Below are 10,649 nucleotides of genomic sequence, written 5' to 3'. Positions count from 1 at the left end.
GTGTCAAAGCAAAGAGAAAAAAGATGGTCAGCATTACAAGTAGTGTTTTGGGTGACATCCGTGGTGGACATGGATGAAGGCAGCACCACTGCGGGCAGCGCCCACTGCCAACACGTGAATCTCATGCGATGGCTTTGCAGGAAAGCAACACTTCCAGCGTGTCACCCCACTGGCGCTATGAGAATGACACTCCGAGCTCCCTGGCTCAGCGCTTCATTTGGCATCTGCCAAAGCACCGCCCGCAGCCGCAGCCGCAGCCCCCGGCCGGACGCGCCGGGATGCTGCGGCGGTCGGTCGGGATGGCGCACACCGTTCTGCGGGACGAGGACAGGGCAGGCCGACGGCTCCCACTGCAGCACCGGCTGCCGCAGAGACCCAACGCGCTCAGCGCACAACGGCGCCTGGGGCGGGGCGGGGCGGGGCGGGGCGGACGGGGGGGCGTGGCGCGCCCTGCCCTGCGCATGTTCGCGCCGACGTCACAATAGCGGTTGGCCAGAGTCCCTACCCGGTCGTAGCCGATCGGGGCTGGTTTGAGCTGGTGCGTTGCCATAGCGACGCGGGCTGCACTATATATAGGAGCGCAGCGGCGCCGGTGAAGCTTTGTCAGCTGCGGCGTGCCGCTCGCCCCGCCGGCCCCTCTCCTCCTCAGGCGGCAGGGCACCTCCCGCCCGGCTCCACACACAGCGCCCGGCTCGCAGGAGGAGGAGGCGGCTTAGAGCGAGGGCATCGGCCTCCGCCGCTGAGGCTTGACAGCAGCTCCCGCCACCGCTGCCTGAAGTGAGGTGAGGCGAGCGGCGGCGTGTGCCGGGCCGGGCGGGGAGGACGGAAGGGGCCGGGGCAGGCGCGCGCGGCGGAAGCCGGCCGGCGCGGAGCCACGTGTCTGCGGGGCCGCTGCCAAGCAGCCCGGGCTGGGCGCCGGCTGCTGCCGCCGGGCACGGGGCCTCCCTCCTTCCGCGCCCGGGGAATTCCCAGCCCCAGCGGGGCGGGGAACGGAGGGGAGTATGGGGGGAAGAAGGCAGGCTCCGGGCGGCTGCGAACGGGTCAGGCCGGCTTGCCTGGGGAGGTGTTGGCGCGTCCCGGGAGCGGGGGAGGGGACGGCCCCGTCGGGCTGTTTCCGGCGTGGGGAGCGGCAGGTGCGTCAGAAACATGGCTCGGGGCTCCCGGCTTGCCCTTAGGCGGGGCGGCTCGGCTCTTCTGCGGGGTCTCGGGTGTGGAGGTAACTTTAAGGTGAAGTAGGCTTTAGTAAAGTCGACCCCAGGGCAGACTGAGGTGCCTCCTCAGGATGCCGCAGCATCTGCGGCTGCTGGAGCGTTCAGTGCGCAGTCAGGCAGCACAGCTAAGCACCGCATGGCTTTACAGGGAGAAAGACCGTCAGTGGGAGCAGGGCAGCCAGCGGTTTCGTTGCCGGTAACAGTCAGCAGCGACCTGCTACCGCCCGGGTCAGGAGCGCCTCGGGCACCCGTTGGAGACGCAGGTTCGCTATTTGAGTACAGAGCCTGCAGGCGTGACTCAGCTGTGTCTAAATACAGCTGCTGAGTAAGGGAACGTTCTGGAGAGGAACTTCTAAATGAGCACAAATTGCCTTTCTTTTGGAAGCTGCAGACACTTCGCACACAGTCCAAATAGAAATATACACTGTGAGGCTACAATTTGCATCTACATGATCATGTTCTGTCTATATTATGTGTAATTACACTGTAGTTAGAATTGTGCAATAAGGTGGAGATGGAAGGCTTGCAAGAACTTCTCAGTCTGCTGTGTCCAGCAAAAGTAATTCCCATCTTAGAGGTTAATAGGAAAAGTGCTTTTCATGCAGTTCTGTGCAGAGGGGAGGATAAACTAAATTCTGCCTGATGGTGTTTGCTTCTCTTAACCACAGCTGGAAGTCCCTGAACTGCTTTCTGCAAAACTGCAACATCTTGCCGAAATCATCTTACAATGTGCTGCTGTGTCTCTTTAGTAACAAACAGTTTCCTGAGAAGTGTTTAATTTGCTGCTTCTTAAGGCTCTTTCAAAGAGGCTTTTAAGAGAAGACTTTAATCCAGCTTCTGGGAGAATTAACACTGCATGTGAATGAGAGCAGGGGGAGGATAAGGCTTGGTGGATTGCTGAGTTTTATTTCATTACAGCTTAATCCAGTTTGAATCTCAAATCTGGTTTGTCTCTAAGTGAGAAATGATCAAAAGATGCGAAGTAGCTCTTGACACTGGTAGTTCAGCTGCCATATGTTTCTGAAGGCTGAAGTGAAGTCATAAGTGCTGACTTTTCAGAATCATTCAGTAGATAAAAGTTTAATGGATTCTTTTATATGGAATGAGTGATTCTGTTGGTGTTAGAACTTCATTAATCTGTAACAGCTATAAAACGTAAGTTACTTTTCATACAGTTTATAGCCAGTCCTCTTGAAAATAGAGGGAACAGTGATGTAACTAAAGGTTAGAGAATAATTTAGAATTTACATAATCTTCAATCCCAAACTGTATGAGTAGATTGAGTGTAAAAAATGCTGAGAGAAAGAAGACGGCTGGACCTGGTTACATGAAACCATATCTTCCTTATGAGTCACTTGCAAGGCTGAGGTCTTTAAAAGGTAACACACACTTCTGCTCAAGTTAACAGCTTAATGGAGTAGACTGTCAATTCTCTTTGGTCTACCCAGTAAAAGCGTGACCCATACACTTTGCCATGGGCTTCACGGGTCTTAGATGGCAGAGGAATGTGCTTTTGCTTTTTAGTTCTGGCTCTCAAGGGACTTTCTACTTGGCTGATAGATTTCTGTTAACAACAAACACTTCTTATGTATGACTACTGTAAAATCCTGTTATAAAGTGTTAATTGGCGTCACTGTTGAGAGGTCACAGTTAGGAACCACTGTTAGTGTATATCTGCCACTCCTGACAGCTGAGGTTTTCCGTGTGTAGCTTGGAGGTCATGGGTATAACAGGAAAGCTCTAACCACCAACAGAGCAAATTCAAGGAAAGCTGTTATCTCGTGGCTGGTTTATCCATAGTCTGAACTGGTTTAGACCTAGTGAGAGTTGTTACTACTCAGAAGTCAGTAGCAGCCTCAGATTTTGTCTGTACAAAGGCCTTTTCCCAGAAACTGATGAGCTTACAAAAGTGCTCAAGAGTTTGGGTATCTTTTAAAAGTTACCCACTTGCCACTGTCACTAGCCTTAATATTAACAGCTCTGATGTGGAGGTGAAGGTGAAGACAGTGGAAACTTCCAGGGGCTTAGACTAATAATATCTGACAGTATTTATTTGATTTTTCTTTTTTTCCCTTTGACTAGGTTGAGTAGATAATACAGGTGCTGAACAGAGAAGAATTAGCCTTCAAGCTAGCAAGATTATTTTGTGGAGTGCTTCCTTGGTTCTGATCAAATCTGATCTGTCATCTATGTAAAACCCTAATCTATCCCACTATTAGTAATCACTGTAGGAGTTGTATAATTGTAAATTGTATGACCACGATGTGGTCATATAATGAGTACATTAAAGTGAAGTAGTGAACGTAAATTGTATGAATTTACGTGAAGTATTGAATGTGGGGTTTTTTTGTTTCTCTTTGTAGCAACAGTTTGTCTTAGATCCTTTTACGTAAAGCTGAAATCTTGGAAATCATGAGTAGCTTCAGCAATGAAGAATTTGAATTCACCTTCCTTGACGAAGGCTTTACTGCCAAGGATATCCTTGACCAAAAAATAAATGAAGTGTCATCTTCTGTAAGTATGATAGGAAAGTCACTGCATTTTGGGATGCCACAAACTTTATAAACTAGGGGAACAAGTTGTCTTTGCAGATGATCTGCAAGGCAACCTCCTCCTCAAATGCTGACCTCTATGCTTATCTTGTTATCTGTAGTTTGTAACTAAGACGTGTATTTGTTCTAGGATGATAAAGATGCCTTTTATGTTGCTGACCTCGGGGATATTGTAAAGAAGCATGTGCGGTGGCATAAAGCCCTTCCTCGGGTAACGCCCTTCTATGCTGTCAAATGTAACGACAGCAAAGCTGTAGTGAAGACACTTGCTGTTCTTGGTGCAGGATTTGATTGCGCCAGTAAGGTAAGATCTTAACTGTGTTCTCATCTGTGACGTTGGGGTATGTTCAGCTTTACAGGATATGTTCATGTAAAATTAAATGTAGCCAAGCAGTGTTTCTTTTGTTGTACTGTTTACTTTAATCATCCATCTAGAAATATTTTGCACAAGTGTAATCTGTTCTCTCTTTAGACGGAAATACAGCTGATACAGAGCATTGGTGTACCTCCTGAGCGAATAATATATGCAAATCCCTGCAAACAAGTATCTCAAATCAAGCATGCTGCTAGCAGTGGCGTACAGATGATGACATTTGATAGTGAAGTAGAACTAATGAAAGTTGCAAGGGCTCATCCAAAAGCCAAGTAAGTTATGCTAATTGTTCTGTGTAATTCTTGCTTGGGTTCCCAAGTTACAGAAACATCTGCTGTTATCTGAACCTTGTTCTTTGTCAGTTAAGATAGGCTGCAAAACTACAAGAAAAGTACTTTTAGCCAGTGAAATCTAATCCTGTATACCTTACTGGCACATTGAGAAGAGACGTACAGGAAAGCTTGTATGTTTAAGTTCAGTCTCATTCTAAGGTCATACCTGCCTGATAATGATGTCTTTTGTACTGGAACTTAAACTTTCATTTCTCCTATTTCTAGGTTAGTCTTGCGCATTACAACGGATGACTCCAAAGCAGTTTGTCGTCTGAGTGTTAAATTTGGAGCTACTCTTAAGACTAGCAGGCTTCTTCTGGAGCGTGCAAAAGAGCTTGACCTTGCCATCATTGGAGTAAGGTGTGTTGATAGATTGCTATGCAGTCATAGTAAATAAGATGTATTTAAGTGGTATACGTGACAGAGATGCCTCTGCATATGATGACTTGAATTTTGTATGAACTTCTTTAACAAATTTGCCAGATAACAACTGATGTTTTGTATCTCTTCATAGTTTCCATGTTGGAAGTGGATGTACAGACCCAGAGACCTTTGTTCAAGCCATTTCTGATGCCCGCTGTGTGTTTGATATGGGAGTAAGTCTAATTCTACTTTCTCTGGAACTACTGATCAACTGTTGTGGCAAAACCTGAATCAAGTGTAAAACTGTTGTGGGGTTAAAAGCTAGCCAAGATGCTGATTTCATGTTATTGGACTTTTTGAGGTCATGATGGCTTACTTAGATCAATTCTGCAAACCTCATTTACAAATGCACTAAAATCAGCGGCTCAAACTCAAGTGACTTATTACTTGAACATGATGAATTAGTTGTGTTCCAAGTATTAATGAAATGGCCTTACTTTACTTTTTAAGCTACAATGATAAACTAAGAGCTGCTTTCTTGACAGTGTTGCTGTTAATCTCATTTTAGGCTGAACTTGGCTTCAGTATGTATCTCCTTGATATTGGTGGTGGCTTCCCTGGCTCTGAAGATGTCAAGCTTAAATTTGAAGAGGTATAGTTTTGCTAAGAACTTCTCAGGTTATAGAGTCATTCTGAATGTCAATCTGGATTAAACAAAATCTTGGTTTTTCTGTTTGTATACAGACATACTTGCAAGAAGAAAATTTGCTTGGTCAGAAATTTAATTTAGAAGAAAAGAGGAATGAATCTGAAAACTGAAAATTAGATACATAGCTAAATGACTACATAAGTATGCAGAGATATCAAGCTTGTAAAGCAGCTTTTAATTGCAGGCTTGATTTTTACTGGCATAGTCTGAAGTGCAGCATCAACTGGAAGAAGTCTATCTTAGATTGGCAGTGCTCCCAAATAGGGTGCAAAGGTAGTCCTGAGACTATGCTGCCCTTCTGGATGGCAGCAAACCGATCTGTTTCTGATTTGGTTTAGAATTGGCTTTTGAACCATTTTTGAATTGATCAGTGTTCTCCAGTCTGCTTTCACACAGAAATAATTCTCTTTTTCAGAAACAGACAAGGTGGCTGAATATTAACAGACTTCCACTTGGAGCAGTGTTGTCAGAACACTTGCCAGTCTAACCTAACATGGTATTAAATGATGTTACATATTTACACAAGGAGTCAGCAAAGTTATCTAAAGTGAATTTCTGCTAATGATGTGGGCGTAATGTTGTCTCAGTTGTAATACCTCTTAATGAAGGCTGGCTTCTCATAGGGCAGTATTGGCTTACAGGGCATGTCAGGAGCAAACGATGTTGTCATCAGGCTCTATGACGTAGTCATGCTGTGGTTGGAGGCAGCTGCTTAATCACTAACTTCAGAACTTGGAATTAACTGTTCGTGTAAGTGACTGAGTTCGAAAGTGGATGACAAAGCCTTCTGTCTTTAGGATGCAGAAGGCTGGGGAATATTGCGTGATTAGCAGAACTACAAGTGGGCTAGAAGTCAAAGTTGAAGTGTGGGGAATTGCAGGGCATTAATACTGGCTTTATGAGTCTAGGAGGGGTAATTTCCTTAGACTGAAACATAAGCACTTTGGTCACTTAAATTTTTAAGCTGCAAGTGGTGTCTGGTTTTAATGCAAACAAAACTTTTGAGTGGGAAAATAGAGCAAAACCAATCAATATTGTTTACAGTATGCTAATAGTTATCACGCATTTGACCAGTATATCATTTTGAGCATGGAAGCCTGACTCGGACTTCTAGAATAGCACCTGAGTAACTGCTGAAGTTCTAATATCAGCAACTGATTCTTCCCTAGATCACAGGTGTTATCAACCCAGCACTGGATAAATACTTCCCTTCAGATTCTGGAATAACTATTATTGCAGAGCCGGGACGATACTATGTTGCATCAGCATTCACACTGGCAGTCAACATCATTGCAAAAAAAATTGTCTTAAAGGAGCAAACAGGTTCTGATGGTATGTAAATCTAGATCTAATCTTTCTTCTAGCCAGCTGTGTGTTTCTTTCCAAGTATTCTCTTACTGATATCTCAACTTCTTACAGATGAAGATGATGCAAATGACAAAACTCTTATGTACTATGTGAATGATGGAGTCTATGGATCATTCAACTGCATCCTATATGATCATGCACATGTTAAACCAGTTCTGCAAAAGGTATGCTCAGTCAGAAATATCACATACTAGTCGTGTATCATGGATGTAGGTGAACCCTCATCACAGCAGTCAGTTCTCAGTTTACTGCTCCCTTTATGTTACCAGAATCTGGCATTAGCCTTGGGAAGCATACAGTAGAACTAACTTTAAAACTTGGAGTAGAGAAGGACCTGTAAGCAGCAATTCCTCCTCTTCTCTGGAATGTTACACTAATTATGATGCTACTTCTGAAAGGTCTGTTTTGACAGTCAAACTAATTATACTGAACTCTCTTCCTTAGCGACCTAAACCAGATGACGGCTGCTATTCCTGCAGCATATGGGGACCAACATGTGATGGCCTAGATCGTATTGTTGAGCGTTTTAATATGCCAGAGTTGCAAGTTGGTGACTGGATCCTGTTTGAAAACATGGGTGCCTATACTGTTGCAGCAGCTTCTACTTTCAATGGATTCCAGAGGCCAACAATACACTATGTGATTTCAAGACCAGCATGGTTAGTAATTTAATTACCTTGATCCATCAGTGCTGTTGATAAAGATGACTGTAGTGAATAGCCCATGTCAGTTGGCTGTCCCTGAACACGCAGGGCCATGGTTTTTGTGTCATAGCTCTTGTAAAACCTTCTTGTATGAATGTGTTTTGTTGTGTGCTTAGAACAATGCTAACATTACCAATTACTCTTTTCTACAATGTACTCATTTCCAGGAGAGATGCTTTTAAAGGGGTGATGTTAGGAGTCTTTCCATTATCCTGGGCTTCTAGTTTCACTCCTGCACGACATACAGAATCATTACATAATTCTTCACACTTAGCTTCTGTGACTGGTTATTAGAGGCCAGTTAGTAACAGTTCTAATAGTATGCTGTCTTCTAAATTGATAGCTTGCTAAATTTTGGCTTCAGGATGCAGGAACATCCAACAGTGCCACTTCACAATGCGATCTGTCTGTTCAGTTGAGAGCTAGTCCGTGGCTTAGGTTGAGCTCTGGCTCATTCCTCAGTGCAAAGTACTAGATCTCCGGGGGGAAGATGGAGCAGCATTACCCTAAAGCATGTTTAACTTTGCTATTAGGTTGCTTTTGGATTTACTGAAAGTGCTTCAGTTCAGGGGAATTCCTGACATAAAAGAGGAAGCTCTTATGATGGAAACAATGAACCTTGCTTTTCCTTTAGTGAAACCTCCTGTCAATTTGAAGTGTTTCTCAAACAAATGGAGTTTTTAGACTTCCCATAAGACTCCAAACTGAACTGAAAATGCCTCTGCAGGAGAAAATTACCTTTTTCACTATAGTACTGGGTTTCTGTTAAAATGTAATGTTTTGTGAGGCATGCTGAGCTTAATTATGCAGACATAACTGTCATACAATGGTTTGGGACCTTCAAGATCATCTACTGCTGGAACTAGGCAGGGGTAGGGACACCTTCCACTAGACCAGTTTGCTCAAAGCCCCATCCAGCTTGGCCATGAACACTTCCAGGGATGAGGCATCCACAGCTTCTTGGGGCAACTGGTTCCAGTGCCTCACCACCCTCACAGTAAAGAACTTTTTCCTTATATGTAATCTAAATTTACTGTCTTTCAGTTTAAAGCCATTCCCCTTTGTCCTTTCACTACATGCCCTTGTAAAAAGTCGCTCTCCAGATTTTGTGTAGGTCTCCTTTGGGTGTTGGAAGGCTGCTCTAAGGTCTGCCTGGAGCATTCTCTGAAAGACTCTAAAGGCTGAACAAGTCTAACTCTCTCAGCCTGTCCTAGAAAGATCTTCACTGTAACTTCATTGATGCTTCCGCCTGAGTTAAGGGCCAGCTTGTATCACAGAGTTTTCTAGCCAAAATGGAAAACGCAGGTGGTCTTGTAAGGCTGAAAGAGGGCTGTAGCCTGGGATGAACAGCCAGTTGAGGGAAGTGATTTCCCTCTCTTTAGAGCTCTCATGAGACCCCACCTGGAGTACTGTGTCCAGCTCTGGGGCTTCCAGCATAAGTAGTATGTTGACCTGTTGACCTTCCTCTAGACTTGTTCCACGAAGGTGATCAGAGGGCTGGAGCACCTCTGCTATGAGGTCAGGCTGGGTAACTGTGAAGGATAAGGGATGTAGTAGCACAACTTCATGCCTTGCATATAGTGTAAGGAAACTAAATCAAAAAACGCAGTCAGCTGAAGTTATCCAGGCATGGAAGAAATTGTGTGGCTCTCACTGGTCAGCTCCTCTACATTCCTAGTCTGTCATCCATACCTTTATGTGATTCAAGTTTCTCAGGAATGTGAGGGTGTGGGATAAGGGACAGTCAGTGGCATAGGTCTGAAATTCTTAACTATTGGGCAGTAACTCATTAAGTCTCTATGGCATGTGGGTATAAATGTAGCTACAGGTATATAGGTGCATCTTTGCAGATCTAGATACTACCCAGAAATGGGGAAACCAACTTGCCCTAAAACCTAGCCAACTGCAAGTGACCTGCACATGCTCTGCCTTTTCTTTGTTTATTTAGCTATTTTGCCCTCCTTCCCCCTCTGGTAATATCATCTGGATTGCAGATGATGAGTAAAGATTTCATTTCATGCTCCCTGACAGTAAGAAAAGTACTTCATTACCTTTTTGGCTCATCATAGTAAAATGCTTTTTGACTGTTTAATTTTCTTTTGTTCTAGGCAACTAATGCAGCAGATCAAGGAGCGAGGGTTCCTAGCTGAAGTGGAGGAGCAGGATGTTGCTAGTCTGCCACTCTCTTGTGCCTGGGAAAGTGGAATTGAATATCCAGCAACTTGTGCTTCAGCTAGTATTAATGTATAGGTAATATTTAGTAATTAACTGCAAGGTTAGTAATTGAATTTAGGGCATTTGGGGGACCATTAACTTAATTCTTGCTAGAATTTTTAAGTGGTTTTTTAAAGTTTAGGTTTGGCATAGATGCAACAAAAATGACTGGGAGATGGGTCACAATTATCTGTGTTCCTATGGAAACTATTTGAATTATTGTTTTATATGGATTTTTATTCACTTTTCCTGTATGCTACTAAAGACTGACCCTCAACTGTCAAACAAGTATTTGTAGCTTGTGTATGGCAGAACGGGCTAAGCTTAGTGTTTTGTGACCTACCTGTTTTAAAATAAAGTATATTGAAATAACTGGACCTGTGTTTGGTTAATCTGTTGAAAGTGAATCTGTCATGGATGGCCCTTGTGGCATGTATGAAAGCAGACCAGGGGCTGCAAGCCCAGAGCTTATTAATAAATGAATAATGCAATTGCTATCTCTCCACCCTCCCGACTAACTGATGTGAAGGAAACCCCTTAATGGGTGGGGAAACTAAACTGTCTTTTTATTAAGTGCTACACAAACCCTTGGGGAATCACATTTGTCTTTTGATATTGTACATGGGCTTAACATGGCTTGTACATGGACTTAACATGGGCATATTGTAAGCTCAGTGTGGTGCTGGTTTCATTCATCTTTGGCCTGTAACTGCTGTGTCCAGGATTGATGGCTATTTAAACACATGTAGTCCTTAATGAGAATATGGCACAGACACCATGGCTGCCACTGACAAGCTGCTTGTTATGTGTGCAAAGATTAATA

The 10,649-nt window shown here is 44.1% G+C and overlaps 1 protein-coding gene across 5 annotated transcripts; it reads left to right on the top strand.

Moving 5' to 3' along the window:
* Window positions 1-629: 629 nt before the first annotated feature.
* On the top strand, window positions 630-10,189 carry ODC1 (ornithine decarboxylase 1). Of its 5 annotated transcripts, none has more exons than XM_080616004.1 (12): window positions 809-1,133; window positions 1,880-2,590; window positions 3,575-3,725; window positions 3,894-4,067; window positions 4,236-4,408; window positions 4,694-4,828; window positions 4,983-5,064; window positions 5,400-5,483; window positions 6,710-6,872; window positions 6,960-7,072; window positions 7,353-7,567; window positions 9,721-10,189. In XM_080616004.1, exons 3-12 carry the CDS (start codon window positions 3,624-3,626, stop codon window positions 9,860-9,862), a joined length of 1,383 nt encoding a protein of 460 aa, XP_080472130.1. In that variant the 5' UTR covers window positions 809-1,133; window positions 1,880-2,590; window positions 3,575-3,623; the 3' UTR covers window positions 9,863-10,189. The 5 variants fall into 5 exon arrangements, with proteins under 5 accessions (XP_080472131.1, XP_080472130.1, XP_080472129.1 ...); XM_080616003.1 differs by having other exon boundaries at window positions 809-1,216; XM_080616005.1 differs by lacking the exons at window positions 809-1,133; window positions 1,880-2,590 and adding an exon at window positions 630-782.
* Window positions 10,190-10,649: the final 460 nt, after the last annotated feature.

Source organism: Psittacula echo (assembly GCF_963264785.1).
Source record: "Psittacula echo genome assembly, chromosome: 4".
NCBI lineage: Eukaryota > Metazoa > Chordata > Aves > Psittaciformes > Psittacidae > Psittacula > Psittacula echo.
This window is presented reverse-complemented; position numbering and strand designations above follow the sequence as displayed.